This window comes from Dasypus novemcinctus, chromosome 23 (assembly GCF_030445035.2).
Source record: "Dasypus novemcinctus isolate mDasNov1 chromosome 23, mDasNov1.1.hap2, whole genome shotgun sequence".
NCBI classification, from domain to species: domain Eukaryota; kingdom Metazoa; phylum Chordata; class Mammalia; order Cingulata; family Dasypodidae; genus Dasypus; species Dasypus novemcinctus.
In genome coordinates this window covers 26,605,153-26,621,990 of record NC_080695.1, presented here as the reverse complement: position 1 = coordinate 26,621,990, position 16,838 = coordinate 26,605,153, and the positions used below count along the sequence as shown (strand labels likewise).

General features: G+C 35.5%; 1 protein-coding gene across 1 annotated transcript in view; it reads left to right on the top strand.

Annotated features, from left to right (window-relative positions):
• The window catches only part of LOC101414646 (septin-14), a 57,065-nt gene extending 40,511 nt beyond the window's left edge, over nucleotides 1-16,554 (top strand). The window contains exons 6-9 of the mRNA XM_071211465.1: nucleotides 3,502-3,598; nucleotides 6,207-6,375; nucleotides 7,326-7,458; nucleotides 16,325-16,554. Of these exons, the coding sequence (XP_071067566.1) occupies nucleotides 3,502-3,598; nucleotides 6,207-6,375; nucleotides 7,326-7,458; nucleotides 16,325-16,504 (579 nt within the window). The 3' untranslated portion in view covers nucleotides 16,505-16,554. The remainder of the gene's footprint in view (nucleotides 1-3,501; nucleotides 3,599-6,206; nucleotides 6,376-7,325; nucleotides 7,459-16,324) is intronic.
• Nucleotides 16,555-16,838: the final 284 nt, after the last annotated feature.

The following is a 16,838-nucleotide window of genomic DNA, read 5'->3' as shown; positions in this document are numbered from 1 at the left end:
TTCATATACTAAATGAATCCATTTAAAGTGTACAGTTCAATGGTTTATAGTGTATTCTCATGAATGCAAACATCATCACAATTAATTTTACATTTTCATATCAAAAAGAAACCACATACCTTTTAGGTATTCCACCTTTGTAGCCTTCCACCCTCCCATCAGTCCTAAGTAATGACTAATCTAATATCTCTCTTTAAAGATTTTCATGTTCTTTACATTTCAGATGAATGAAATGATATTAGGTTTTAGTTTTCTAGGCTGCTCAAGCAAATTCTTTGCAAAGGGATGATGTAAATCATGGGAATTTAGTGGCTCACAGTTTTGAGGCCAAGAAATTCCCAATCGAGTTGTCATCAAGGTGATGTTTTCTTCCTGAAGACTGGCATTCTGGAGCTGGCTGCCAGCCATCCTTGGTCCTTGCCTCCTCTGTCACATGGCACTGCTCATGGCAGCCTCTCCTGCTTCTCAGTTCTCTTCTGGCTTCTGTTAATTTCAGTTTCTTACTTCCATGGCTTTCTCTCTTACTGTCTGAATTTCATTCTGCTTCTGAAGGACTCCAGTAATAGAATTAAGACCCATCCTGACTGAGGTGGGCCATACCTGAACTGAAGTAAACTCATCAAAAAGTCCTGTTTACAATGGGTCCGTACTCAAGGGAATGGAGTAAGTTTAAGATGTTTTTCTGAGGTACATAGTCTTATACCATGACATATAATATGTATTTTTTTGGTGACTGGTTTCTTTCACTTACTGCATTTTCAAGGTTCATTTTCATTGTCACATGTGAAAATACTTCATTCCTTTAATGGCCAAATATATATTTCATTGTATGGATATACCAAATATGGTGCATCCATTCATCAATTTATAGACATTTGAGTTGTTTCTGCCTTTTGGGTATTATGAAAAATGCTGCTGTAAACATTCATGTACGTGTTTTTTTGTGGATGTATTTTCATTTCTCTTGAGTATATGCCTAGAAGTGGAATATCTGGGCCATATGTTAACTCTATGTTTAATTGTTCAAGGAACTGAGACTGTTTTCCAAAGCACCTGCAACATTTTTATTCCCATTAGTAGTGTATGAGGGTTCTGATTTCTTCACATCCTTGTCAACACTTGTTATCATCTGACATTTTGATTCTACCCACTCCTAGGGGGCAGGAAATGATATCTCTTTGTGGTCGGGGTGTGCATTTTCATGACAAAATAATGATTTTGAGCATGTTTTCATGTGTCTATTGGCTATTTTTGTATCTTCCTTGGAGAAATATCTATTCAGATCCTTTGCCTCTGTCTTTTTAATTGGATTTTTGTCTTTTTATTTTCGTTGTAAATGTTATTTATATATTATGTGATACATACATACATATCTCACATATATCAGATATCTTTTGAAAATATTTTCTCCCATTCTGTGGGTTGTCTTTTTCACTTTCTTGATGGTTTCCTTCGATAAGCAAAAGTTTGAAATTTTTATGAATTTTAATTTATTTTTTATTTTGTTGCTTGTGTTTTGATGTCATACCTAAGAATGTTTCCAAATCCAAGGTCATGAAAGTTTATTCTGATTTTCTTCTAACAGTCTTATACTTTTAGTTTTTATATTTAGGTTTTTGGTGTATTTTGAGTTAATTTTTTATATCATGTAAGTTAAAGATCCGATGGCATTCTTTTGAATGTGGCTATCCAGTTGTCCCAGAACCATTTATTGAAAAGACTATTCTTTCCCCCATTGAATGGTTTTGATCAGTTGATCATCAATATGGGTTTATTTCTAGACTCTCAATACTATTCCATTGATCTATATGTCTACCTTTGTGCCAATATCATACAATTACTTCTTGCTCTATCATTATGATTGCTTTGTCGTTGGTTTTGAAATCAGAAAGTGTAAGTGCTTCAACTTTGCTCTTCCTTTTCAAGATTGCTTTAGCCCTTCTGGATCTTTTGCATTTTCAATATGAATTTTAGAATCAGCTTGTCAATTTTTACAAAGAAGTCAGTTGAGATTCTAATAGGGGTTCTGTTGAATGTGTAGATTAGTTTGGGGAGTATTGCCATGTTAAAACATACTAAGTCTCTGATTTATGAACAGGGAATGTTTTCCCATTTATTAAGATCTTTGAAAATTCCTTTTGGCAATTTTTTGTAGTTTTCAGAATATAAATTTTGGACTTCTGTTAAATTTATTCCTATATATTTTATTATTTTTTATGCCATTGTCAGTGTAATCGTTTTCTTAATGTATTTTTGGATTGTTCATTGCAAATGTATAGAAATACAACAGTGTGTGTTTCTATGTGTGTATTGATCTTGTATCCTGCAACCATGCTGAACTCAATAATTAGGTCTAATAACTTTTCATGAATTCCTTAGGGTTTCCTATGTTCAAGATCATGCCATCTTTGAATAGAGATAATTTGACTTCTTTTCTTTCTCTTACCTTCTTGCCAAGGCTAGAACATCAAGTGCAATGTTAAACAGAAATGGTGAAAGTGAATATACTCATTTTTGCTTTTAATTTTAGGAGGGAAAGCATCCAGTCTTTTCACCATTAACTCTCATGTTAGCTGTGGATTTTTTGTAGAAGTCCTTAATTAGTTTGAGGAAGTTCCCTTCTATTCTTAGTTTCTTCAGTGTTTTTTTATCATCAAAGGGTTTTAATGGGTTTTGTCAAATGCTTTTTCTGTATCTATTGAGATGGTCATGTGATTTCTTGTTGGTTTTTATTCTTTTTAAATGATATATTACATTAATGGACTTTTGGTGTTAAAGCAACCTTGCATTCTTCAAATAAATCCCACTTGTTCATGGTATATAATTCTTTTTATATTTTGCTTTTAAATGCTAAATATAAATATTTGATACAATGTTTACTAATTTTAACCTTAGACATTTCCTTTATACCAACCCTCCTAGACCAAACTATTTAACTTCAGGCAGACCATGGATCTATCTTGCTATTTCTGCTTCTGTATCCTAATTCAAAGCATTCTCCTAACCTAAGGTTTCCGTCCCTTCTTTGGTCATCATCTTCCCAGATCCATCTTGGGGTGCACCTCATTCTCCAGATTCGCTCTGAATCTTAATGCTCAAAATTGCTTTTAGAATTCATCAGGACGTATATGGTCCTGTTTATTATTATATTTTACAGTACATATCATTTCTTAAGCATACCTTGGTGTTTGAGGAGAAAGATAATGGAAGAGTAATGATATATCTACTAAAACTTTCCCCCTTTTTTATTCCCCATAGCAGGAAGCCTTGTTCTAAGTTCTGTTCGGTAGATAATTTTCAAGTGCGTGTACGGCCTGACATTAATGAGTGTAGAAATCAGCTCATCTTCACTGCCCAGTCTGACCTGAGGCAGGGCATATCTCTTTTTGAGTAAATTTAGTATACTATTCCTGTCTCTGTTATTTTCATAACAGTAATAATAATAACATAGTAAGCCATATTTGTACTGAGGAAAGCATTAATGTCACTGTTTCTTTCCAGGGACTTTTACCCTTTGCTGTGGTTGGGAGTATGGATGAAGTAAAAGTAGGAAAACGGATGGTCAGAGGCCGTCAATACCCTTGGGGAGTATTACAAGGTAAATATGATGAATGTGAGCAGACTCAGAAATGGTTATGATAATATACCATGCTTGTCACTTCACAGTCTCAGAAAAGGACTTTAGCAAAAGCTAATTTTAGGACTCTTGCTAATAGTTAATTAAGTTACTAATAGGAGCACAGATTGCATTTTCAAATAAGCTAATTCTTATTTGACTATGATTCATTTTCATAAGTTTTCTGGATGCTGGTTTAAGCTAAAGTCCAGAGTCTGGGCAGGACTGCCTAGTTAAGCCCAGTGCGCCATGTGCATTTTTTCAGTGTGTGTATGTAAACCATGACATTCAGATTATTGGGAAAGATTTTGAAGAAAGGGAACTTTCAGTCAAATTGCAGCATATATACTGGTGTTTAACTATGCTGCATAAACTAATTGCTACTTAATTTAGAAAGTATTTTTAAAATTTTTATTTTCAAAGAAGTTTTAGATTTCATAAATATTACATAAAAATATACAGGGTTCCCATATACCCTTCCCTCTACCCCTCCTTCACTTCCCCCATTAACAACATCTTTCCCTATCGTGGAACACTTGTTACAATTGTTGAACCCATACTGAAGCATTGCTGCTAACCATGGGCTATATTTACATTATAGTCTAAACCTTGCACCGCGCCATTTTACAGGTTATGACAAAATGTATAATGGCCTTTATCCATCATTGCAGTGTCATGCAGGACCATTCCAGTGCCCCAAAGTGCCCCATTTTACACCTATTCTTCCTTCTCCCTCTTTTCAGAACCTCTGGTTGTCACTGCCTTCACAGGAATGTTACAAGTTCTTCCATTTTTTAAATAATAATAAGTCTACATCCGTCCATAGTTTCATTGCCCCCTTATGTTTGTTCATGCCTCACTCTTGAGAATTTAGGGATGGTGATGCCCACTCTGATTCTGATTTAGAATGGGAGTTGAATCCCATGGGGCAAGTTATTGGTACGGTCTTCCTTGCAGTTGTGGATACTCTGTTTAAGGGATGGGTGTTGTCCATCATCATCCTTCTGTTAGTTGTCCTGGGCAAGTCCAATAAACTGCGGAGTAGGTGTTGCAACTCTGCTGAGATTCAGGGCTCAAATGGCACATGAACAGACCCAAGATTTAAGTCTCTGGGGCATATATTTAATGAGTATAGTGCTAAGTATAGGTTCAAATAAAAGGGACAGAAGAGCCATGTTTAGGGAAATTATAAATTAGCCTAACTCGTACATTGGGGAGCAAATGTTCCAAAGTAAGGCCTACTGACAGGGTGCCGAACTCCTGATATTGTCTGCCCTGCCTATAGTGTCTAGATGTTTCTAGAGCCCTCAGAAGCACCGCTGTTTGAAGCACTGTTTACCATGACTATCAATGAGATCCTGCTGAGATGTGCAGAAGCATAAACTCTGGAATGACCTCCCATCTCACTTTGAAATCTCTTAGCCATAAAAAAACTCATTTGTATTTAATATTTCCTCTTTTTTGGTCCTGGTCTTTTTCCAAATGCATTGTTAGTTGCTAGTTGGTGCTTGGTTATAATGCATTGCTAGTTGGCGCCTGGTGATAATCCCTTAGTGCTAGTTTGGCTCATTCCTGGGAGTCACGTCTCACCTGGGAGTGATGGGTGGGATGTAGTACATTTATATGCTTAGTTTGCCTTAGAGAGAGGCCACATTTGAGCAAAAGGAGGCTTTTAAAACATTTTTAAGTAGTCTCTAGAAAAAAGAATGAGTATTTCTATACCAAATAAATGTAATTTATCTTTGACTAAAGGTAAATTAGATCATTGACATTTATATTATTTATATAATTTTATGATGAGTTGGAATATTATAAAAGGAAGTATTAATAATTTACTATCTGGTTCACATACCATAATGCTAATTAATGGGGAATGGATTATCTCTATCCATACTGGATTCCAGATTATTTTGTTTTAAAAATTAACTTATTAGAAAATTTTAAATTTAAGAATCATACTTAAAAACTTAACATCTTTTCATGAACTATATATATATGTTAGTCACAATATCGTGTACAATACAATAATTTCTTGTGTTCCATCTCCTATACATGACAAACATGAGAGAAAGACATGAATTTATTGGTTAATTTTGAATATTGACTAATGCAGTCTCATAAATATGGGTTGTATAATAGAATTTGATAAATAAAGCATGCACATTTGTTAGCGTCTTTGCATTAGGAAAATTCTTTTTAGTGAAATTACTTCCTTTAGTGAAATTATATTACATCCTCTGTTAGGTCTCTATAATGTATCATGAGGGTATTTTGTAAGATACTAACATAATTATAAATGAAAACATATACCCTATATTAATATAACATACTATTTTGCTCTTTCCCATTTATTCACTAGATAATAAATTAAAAGAAAATTTCCCAGTCCATAAATGAAGTGTACTTATAATTGGTACATAGAATACAACAAAAATTGTACATTGAAAATTATTAACTAATTATTAATCGAAGAAATTGTTAGCTGTTTCTAATTTTAAATGCATTTTTCATGCATGCTTTCATTCAAGAATACTTACTGAGTGCCAGGGATTGATAAAGTATGTTATAGCTTTATTATTTTTCTGACTAGTGGAAAATGAAAATCACTGTGACTTTGTGAAGCTCCGGGATATGCTCCTTTGTACAAATATGGAAGACTTGAAAGAACAGACCCACACTCGACACTATGAACATTACAGGTGCTCCAAACTCCTTACAATGGGCTTCACAGATGTGGGTCCAGACAATCAGCCAGTCAGGTGAGTGGAGAGTCTTGCGAAGACAACCAAATACCTAATTTAGAATTCCCCCCACAACCATGAGACAGAATAGTTTGGAAATGAGAATAACTGTATTTCTTGCATCCTGACTTTTAGGTTTTTAATCATCTTCCAACTTAGATGCAGATAGCTCCTAGGAGCAACCTAATACAAGGTCTCATTTAATTTTAGTGTATGCAGAAATATGTATCTGAGAGAAAACTACATTATTTTGCTCTATTTTATATGAAAATAAAATTTCATATAAATATATTTTTTATTTTTATATGAAATATAAATATAAAATAGACAGTTGAAAAGGCAATTGACAAAGATTGCACCAAATTGGCAAAGAATATTGAAAAGGGCTGGCTGGAGGAAAGAGGAAAATCAGTGATGTAATGTCATGAAAGCCAGGTGAAAAAAGTTTGAGAGTAGATGTGGCTAGCCATATTGGAGAGGAAGAGGATTTATGCTGCAAATTATAGCGGTGCATGACAATCCAGATGTATCAGTTACAGTTCTTTGAAGATAACCAAAACTGAACTGTATCTTTTAAATGACATTCGGAAAAACGCCTGGCTTTATGTAAAATCTATTTGAGAATAGTCTCATAAATTAGAGGTTTCCCCAAATTTTATTGTCAAAAGATGTGAAGGTGTGTGATATAATAGAAAGTGAATAGGAACCAAAAAAATCACTGATATAAGTATTTCAAAATTCTACCACTCTTTATATATACTCCTATATACTTTAGTATAAACTTATATTAAATAGAACACCTTGCTTTTTACGTCTCCTGATACAGAATGCTCCATATATTGCATTGCTACACATGAGAGTATATTGCTAAATGTTCTTATGTGGGAATTAACATTCAAAATATACATGTTTGTACATGTTTATTTACATTAACACATTAATATGAGCATATAAAAATCCCTGTTTAGTTTTCAAGAGATCTACGAAGCCAAAAGGCAAGAGTTCTATGATCAATGTCAGATGGAGGAAGAAGAGTTGAAACAGAGGTTTATGCAGCGAGTAAAGGAAAAAGAAACTGCATTTAAAGAAGCTGAAAAAGAGGCAAGTACTGCCAATTTAATCTAATTTGTACTCATTTGGCGGTGTCCTACAAATTTTGGGATTTCAATCTCATGTGTTTAATTAAGGCATTTTTTGCACTTACTATTCTTCAAATTAGTCGTTTAACATGTTTTTTAACAGTGCCTTTAAAAATTGTATTCTATAATATTATTTTTCCTAGAGTACTTGAAGAATTTATTTCAATGACTCCTAAAAATCATTTTGAAAAATGTACTTACCTTCATCTTTATAATTTGAGTTTTCATCATGAAGTTTCATTGTAACAAATTCAAGCTTTTTACTTCTGTGAAGAGCCACTTAATTTCTACCATTCCTACTACAGTAGGAATGTTCTTCATGTTTACAAATAAGTAAGTAAATGTTGACTAATGCAAGCCTTAAATAACCAGAGAATTTTTATTTGGTGAATTAAGTGTATCCCTTGTTCACTTCATTCCATTCTATTTCCAAGAAAATGCAAAAAGAGGCTATTCATGCCTTCTAAATTAGTCACCATAAATAAGTTTTTGGTGGATGAATATATTTGGAACATAAATCTGTCTCTCGAGTATATGTGCTGTTCAGTTTAAGAAAATTGAGTTTTAGTAGGGGTCTCAGTTCCCTAGAGCCACCATCAGAAAGAACCACAACCTGGAGGCTCAAAATGACAGCATTAATTGTCTCACAGGTCTGGAGACCAGCAGCCTGAAGTCAGGTGTCAAAAGGGACATGCTCATTCTGAAGTGTGTAAGGAAGAATCTATTGCATGCCTTTTCTTGGCTTCTGGACATGTCCGATAATCTTTGGCATTCCTTGGTTTCTGTCACAACTCAATCTCTGCCTCTATCATCACATGGCTATTTTCTTTGTGTCCATCTGTGTCTCCTCTCCCTGTCTTATAAGGATATCCACCCTATTGAATTAAAGATGTACCCCTCTCTAGTATGACCTCATGACCTCATTTTTATTTTGCTTTTCCAAATAATTCTACTTACCTTAATTTTTAAAAATATTTTTTATTACAGAAGTTGTGATCTTACAAACAATCATGCATATGTGCATAATTCCCAGACAACATCATTTCACCAATACACCATGTTGTGATGGAATATTCGATACTGATAATTGCATCAGACTATTACCACTATCCATCGTCCATAGTGTACATTTAACACACTTTTTCCATACCTCCCCCATTATCAACACAGTACATCTTTGGTATTGATTCAAGAATATTACAGTATTGCTGTTAACCACGGTCCATAGGAAACACCAATTGTATTTTTCAGATGCTTATCCACATTTCCACCACCTCGCAAGAGTGATGTACTCTTGCATCTCAAACTCAAAAAGGCACTCTTGCATCTGTACCTTTAACAACTATTCTCATCCACCTCTGGGTTCACTGTGATAATCAGACCCTAGATCATTCTCTTCCATATTTTCTTTTTTTTTAAATGTTGCATTAAAAAAGTATGAGGTCCCCATATACCTCCCACCCCTTCTCCCCACTTCTCCCATATCAACAACCTCTTTCATCATCATGGGACATTCATTGCATGCCATACTTTCAATTGACATTTACATCCCTTGACTACCCTTTTTAGCCTCAATCCCATTTATAAGCCAGCTGCTACTCACTATAATGTGTTACCATCAATTTTATCTATTTCCACACTTTCACAGTCAAGTTAATTAAAACTTCTACATTCATTAAACATCAGAAATAGTGTAACCTCATTTTAACCATCCCAATACCACCTGTAATGACCTATTTCCAAATAAAATCACATTCTAAGGTGCTAGGGATTAGGACATCGACAGATCTTTTTGGGAGGCACATTTCTCCCCTTAACAGTAGGTAAATTGGAACTTGGACTTTCTTTTCTAAAGAAACAAGATGGTGATTAGGTACTGTAGTCGACCAGATTTCTCAGTCAGAGACAGCCAAACTGTAAATCACAGAAATTCCATTAGTTTAGATATGAAGGGAAAACTTTGGAATTATACAAAAGTATCTTATGGCATCCAAGAATGGGAAGCATAGCTGTGTCTCTTAAGGACTTAAAACCAAACTAGGAAGCAACCAGAAAACAAAGAAGCCATTTACATTTTTCTATTTCTCCACTAATCCACACATTTCATTATGGTCCTTAACCTCTGTACATCTGCTTCATTTTCCCTCTCTGGAAGTCAGTTTTTGTCCTATTCCTGAAATTCATACCCTTTCAGAAACAGCCAGCCGAAGCCTAAAAGTGATTGTGCAAATTGATGAATTACTTAAACAGGGTTTAATAATACCTATAGAAAAGAGCAAATGCAGTTCTGAAAAAAAGAAAAGAACCAGGATTCTAAGAGCATCGAGGGAGAACAAGGTGATAGGGAAATACTTGCTCAGAAAAGGAACAATGGAATACTTTTAATATGGTAAGTAAACAGCAACTCTGACTTTCTGACAAGGAAAGTAGAGGCTCACAGAGGTAAAGTAAACTTTCCAAGCATAGCTAGCAGATGGATCAGCCAAAATTCAAACCCAAGTCTTAAAATTTTCAAATACTTGAAAATTGATGTGTTTTTTATATCCCTCATTAATAGTTTATAAATGAGTTCATCATGTTTTCATGCTTTAATTATTTGTATTTTTTCAGAGAATTGTCTATTTGTTCATAGTATTTTCCTGTTAGACTTTCTCTTATGGTTTGCAATTCTTTATATATTATACTGTTCTTTTGTTTTATAAATTTTGCAATAACCCTCCTAATTTGTCTCCTGTCTTTTAGCTTAATTTACAATGTCCTTTGTTGCATAGGAGTTTTATACTTTGATGTGGTATAATGTACTATTCCTGTCAATTACAACCTTTGCAATTTTTTTGTATTGCTCTATGAAGGCCTTCCTTACCTGAAGACTATAAATATATAAAATGTGTTATTACAGCCCAGTTACGGTGCATCTCACTCTGCAGCATGCCCGCAGTCCATGCCTCAGACCATGTACTTTTCTTGTGTTCTTGTTTCTTAATAAACTCTTTACTCCCTTACATAAAAATGAAAGAAAGAAAGAATGAATGAATGAATGAAAGGAAGAAAGAAAGAAGGAGGGAGGGAAAGAAGGAAGGAAGGAAAGAAGGGAATAGGGAGTCCAGAAATAAAACTCATATGGAAATTTAATATGGTAATATGATAAAGTTGCATTTCAAATCTACAGGAGAGCATGGTCCCCTCAAACGATATTTATGTTATTCCTTATGATTTTGTAGGAAAATAGACAAATGTAAATTCATGTGTCCATGTTGATTCTACCCAAACCAGTTTCCTGGCTTTTATAACTCCATTACAGAGAGTAAGGAAAAAAGAAGTCAAGGAACATTGTTCTTTGACTGTAGATTTTAATTTAGAATCTCTTCAAGACACACATGGCAGACAAAATGTGAAAAAGGAATATTATTTACACATTTAAAAACGAAGCACTATTTATCAAACTAAATTGGGTTAGTAGATTAGTTGCAGGCTTCTAAGGCTTATACAATTTTTACATCTTTTCCTACAAACTAACAATATCACAAGAGTTACACACTTATGCTTTGATTGTTTTTTCCCCCAAATTTTCATCTTTCAAACAGAAAAGGTGAACTTAGAGTACACACTAATATTCTTCCACCTAAATTCAAGAATTAGTGTTTTGCTTTATTTAATTTATCTCTATGTGTGTATATTTGCGTATGTGCCTGGTGTGTGTCTGTATGTGGAAACACAATGATACATAGGAGCTTCTTTTCCCCTGCACCATTGGAGAGTAAATTGCAGGGTGTATGAAACTTTAATCCTAGGTACTTCCATGTGTGTTGGCTGAGTCAGGACATTCTTCTACCTACCCACATTATCCGTATCAAAAGTAAAAATTAATAGTAATTCCATAATATCGTTAATATCCAATAGACATTCAAACTCCCCAGTGGTACCAAGTTGTCACTTTTATCTCTTTGGTTTTAAATAAGGAAACAATCACAGATCACATATTGCCATTGGTTATTAAGTCTCTTTATTCTCTATTAATAAAGGACAGTCCCTAATTGAGTTATTTCTAAATGTAGATATTAAGGAAAGTAGTTTGGAGAAACAAGCAACAAGGATGATGATTTTTTTAAGATTGGTAAGTCATACAGAGAACCGATGATATTTTAAAGATGATTATTATAGTGAAATACAGGAAGACATTAATACAAAGGTATTTTTGCAAACACAAGACACTACAAAATTCTATATGAGAGTGCTGTGATATTAAAAATATACTTTTTTAAGCTTTTGTGGAACAAGCCCACACCCCTTACTCTCCCTTACTTATGAATCTGGAGATATATATATATATATATATATATATATATATATATATATATATATATATATATATGTGTATACATATATAGATTGATATAGTTGATTGGATAAACAACATATATACTAAGAGAATATTACTTGATTAGATAACTAAATAACTAAGAAATATTGTTCAACTATTGTTTTAGTGTTTTGTACATCTTTATTAATATTCCTCTAGATGAGTTAATAAGGCATAGGTGGCATTCAGATTTCTTATACTCCATATTCCATAACAAGAAAAATGAGGAATATATTTATTCCTCAAATAAAATACATAACCTTCTTTGAAATATTAATATCCTCCATAATATGTGTAAGCCTGTCCACTAGTAAAAATGATTCATTCAATATCTATGTCCTGCCTACTTCCAAAATGTATTCTAGGCAATTTACAATAAAAATACAGCTACAGGAGATCCAACAAAAAATACAATACAATACAATACAATACAATAAAATTCAATCCAGGATCGGCGCCTTGGAATGCGTGGCCGTGGGAATTGGCTTCAAGTGAGCAAACATACTTGGCCAATCTTTCATGCAGTACAGGCAATAAGGGAGAACACAAGATACAGGGAGCTCATTATCAGATTAAAGTCACCTATTTACAAAAAGGGATGCATTTCCCCTAGCATTACTTCTATTTTCTCAAAATCGATTTATTAGTAAGGATCACGGAACAACAGTACATATCTTCAAAAGCACTGCTGTGGAGGCTTGCAGCAGGGTCCCGAGTCAGTTAGCATGTATCCTTCAGAGCATGACGACTAGTTCCCAACACCCCCAAGGAGCCACTGCTCATTAACTGATTGAGAATTCAATGAAAGCCTGACAGGCCCGTATTGAATAGATTATTGTTATCAAAACCTGTGAAACACGTGAAATTGTAATCACTTTATGTTTTATTGAAGCTTTTCTGTTTCCCTGAAGTTTGTAACCTACCTCACAGATGGACTGCGAAGCACTCTACCATTTGGTAATACTTATTATGCATACATGCACTATAATCTTAGCTTTATTAAACATAGCCATATGTTTACACAATGGAAGCTGCTGCACAACCACCGTGTCTTCCCTCACAACTTTATGTGTGCACACCCAGGTCCAGAGAGCCCTGGCACTCCCTTAAACACACAGAGACATAATTACTATTTCTCTATTTTTCAAGAATGAACCATTTCCATCAGAAATTTTTAAGGAACTAATGGCTTCTCTCTGAAGAGACATTGCATGAAGTAATGAACTCTGAGATTTATGACTTAGTTAAAAATCTGTTTTGACTTCCCTTCCACTCTTGATGGCCAGTCTGTCTGTGATTGCTGCTTCTCAGGCCTGGGAACTCACTCTCTCAGAAGACAACCCATTCCATTTCCGAGTAGTTAATTTCTGAACATTATATAAATGAGGATGAGGTTCAGTGCTCTCTGAGTTAAATGAAATGTTTTCTCAATCATCATCTGTCCTCCGGTCTGGTTCCCACACATCTGCATCCCCTCCAGCTGTTCCTCTTGCCTGTGTGTGTGCATGCTCGTTCACTTCTAAGAAGTGAAAATGTTGATTCCAAGGGCTGACTTAGGCAGATTAAAAAAGAAAAAAGATCTGGGAGTGGATGTAGCTCAAGTGGTTGAGTGTCCTGCTTCCCATATACGAGGTCTTGTGTTCAATCCCCCTGCACCTCCTAAAAAAAATCTTTCTTTAGAGCAATGGATCTCAATCTTGTTGCACACTAGAATAACCTGGGAAATTTTAAAAAGAGCCATTGCCTGGGGTTCACCTCCAGACAGTCTGATGTAATTGGTCTGGGCGAAGCCTGGGTCTTCAGAGATGTGCACGCCCCTTGGATGGTTCTAGTGGACTCCCAGTGTTGAGAATCGCTGTGTCAATACTGTGCCTGACTTCTCGGCAGCCCCGGCAGCAGTTGATTCCTATCGTAGTGGAAGCCCCTCACCTACATCCATTATCTACCTATTGATCTATCTGCCTGTCCATCTATGTATGTATGTATCTGTTTAATCAGGTAACAAGGAACATTCTATCTATCTATCTATCTATGAGAAACCACAATTCACCCAGATCTACCTACATTCTTTTTTGGAAAATTGTCTTAACTTAAATGCATAACTTTACATATATCCTATTTTTATTTCATCTTGTTCCTAGCCCTTAAAGAGCTTTAGAAGGCTTTCTAAGCCACTTTATTTGCATGGTCTTAGGCACTGGGGATGTGAGGGCAAAATGGCATAACTCCTTTCCTAGGGGATCTTTCAAACTAATGGAGAACATGGAGATGTCACACCAATTTTAGAGTGGTATGACAGGCTTCCCTTTGTGGGATTCAGGGAGCACAGGGAAAGAATATCCTAACTTCCAAAAACAGGAGGTGGGGCACTGGGAAGAAGGGAAGGAGTCTACATCCTTTTTCTCCTGTTATCTTTCTCTAATAGTTTGATGCCACCCAAGCTATAGATTTTTTTCTTTTAAAGGAGGTATGGGGGAATTGAACCCCAGACCTTGTTCATGGGAAGCAGGCTCTCAGTCTCTTGATCTACATCCACTCCTTGCAACCCATAGCTTTTTAAAAAAAGTTGTAACTAAAAAAAAGATATTTAGATTACACAAATGTTACATAAAAAATATATGAGATTCCCATATTCCCTGCTTCCCATACTGCCCACATTTACCCATGTTAAGAACATTCTTCATAAGTGTAGTTAATTCATTGCAATTGATGAACACATTTTGGAACATTGCCACTAAGCATGGATTATAGATTGCATTGTAGTTTACCTTCTCTCCCACACAATTCTGTAGTTTATGGCAAGATATATAATGGCTTGTATCTGTCATTGCAATGTCATTCAGGACAATTCCCAAGTCCCAAAAAAACCTCTGTATTATACCTGTTTTCCATCTCCCTGATCTCTGAACCTCCAGTGGCCACTGCCTCCACATCAATGGTATAAGTTCTTCCATTGCTAGAATCATATTAAGTCTATAGTAGAATACCAGTTAGTACACTCTAGTCCATAGTTCATCCCCCAATCCTGAGGATTCTGGGATGGTGATGCCCACTCCACCTCTAACTGAAAGGAGGCTTTGGTCTCATGCATCCAATGGTGGGGATTCTCTTGTTGCAGTTGTGTACTTTCATGGTTTATTGGTATGTTGATTGTCCATCATCACCTCTTGTTAGTTGTCCTAGGTGAGTCCAGTGAACTGGAGAGAAGGTGTTGCAACTCTGCTGAGATTCAGGGCTCAACTAGCCCATGAATGGACCAAAGATTTAAGTCTCTAGGACACGCACCTACCAACACCAGCACCAACTATAGGTTCAAGTAGAAATGACCAAAAAACCATGTATAAGGAAACCACAACTGAGTCCAATTGTGTCACACTAGAGCACAAATCCCAAAGTAGGGCCCACTGTCAAGGCACCAAACTCGTCAGCTATCTGCCCTGACCATAGTCCCTGGGTGTCTCCGGAGCCCTCAGGAGCCCCCTCGGTGGGATAGTGTCTAATTTGGCAGCCAATGAGATCCTGTTGAGACGTGCATACACGTAACCTCTGAAATGGTCTCCTGATTCACTTTGAAGGTTCTTAGCCATATAAACTCATTTGTCTTTACCTTTTACCCCTTTTGGTCAAGTTCTTTTTCCAGTTGCATTGCTAGTTGGTTCTTGATAGTAATCTCTCAGTGCCAGGGCAGTTTATTCCTGGGAGTTAGTTCTCATGCTGGGAGGAAGTTATTGCATTTATATGCTGAGTTTGGCTTAGAGAGAGCCCACACGTGACCAACAAGGAGGTTCTCAGGAGATAATGCTTATAAGTCATAGCATTTTAAAGCATACTCTCTCTGATGAATTCAAGCAATCCTTATGTTGTTGAACAAAGTCATGCCCAAAACCCAAATCTGCATCTAGTGATATCCTAGGTGACATTGTCTCTTTCATATGGTTTATCAAGTTGATTGGAAATCCCACAGATTAAAAAAAAACCTGTGAGGAAATAAAAAGTAACTGAATGGGGTCCTTGAAATATTTTTCTTTCTGCTAATTTCTCTTAAGAAAATAGACTTTCTTTCAAAGGTCTTTGCCAATTAAAGTCTCAAGAATTGTATCCCAATCCATGCTATGTTCAGACGAACACATATTTAGTGAGCATGCATTTAACAAACTTTGAAGAGATTTTGTGAAGAAAATGCATTGCGAAAATATACATCAGAAAAATTTAAAATGTTTTAACATTTGCATTTTATTCACACTATGGGCTTTATTGCATCCAATTCAATGGGAACTTGTTTAGAATTAAAATCACCATAGAAACGCTGTATGTATTTGCTAAACATGACCTTTTGAGGCTGTTATTAAACTCAAGGTCTGCTGTGCTGATTAGGGATTGTTTTAATAACCAAGGGACAAGATAAGCATGTTCCAGGGATGTGCCATCACCTTTTGCTTTGAATCACAATTGCACATTTGTTTCATAGCTACAGGACAAGTTTGAGCACCTTAAAAAAGTCCAACAAGAGGAGACAATGAAACTTGAAGAAGAGAGAAAACAATTAGAAGAAGAGATCATAGGTTTTTATAAAATGAAGACTTCATCAGAAACACTGCCAGCCCAGTTGTGCACCAACTTAAAGAAGGACAAAGATCGTAAAAAGTAGTCCTCTGACCATCACACCTACCCCAACTTCCTGTTACTGTTTTCAATGCATTTCACTCTGTTTGAAGTTCTTCTTCTTCAAAATAAATCTGTTCGTTTGCTGTACATTTTCTCCAAATGGAAGGTGAACTCCTTGCGAGCAAGTTCCGTGGGCACCTTGTTAGGTGCTGAATTCCCACCACTCAAACATGAGCACAAAACCGGTGCTCAAGAAATATTTGCCAAAATGAAAAAAATAAAATAAAAAGACCAAAGAATGTATAGTATAGGGTAAAAAGCATAGGTTTAGCTGGGGAAATTCTTTTATCATAGTCCTGCCTGGGGCTCCCGGGCAC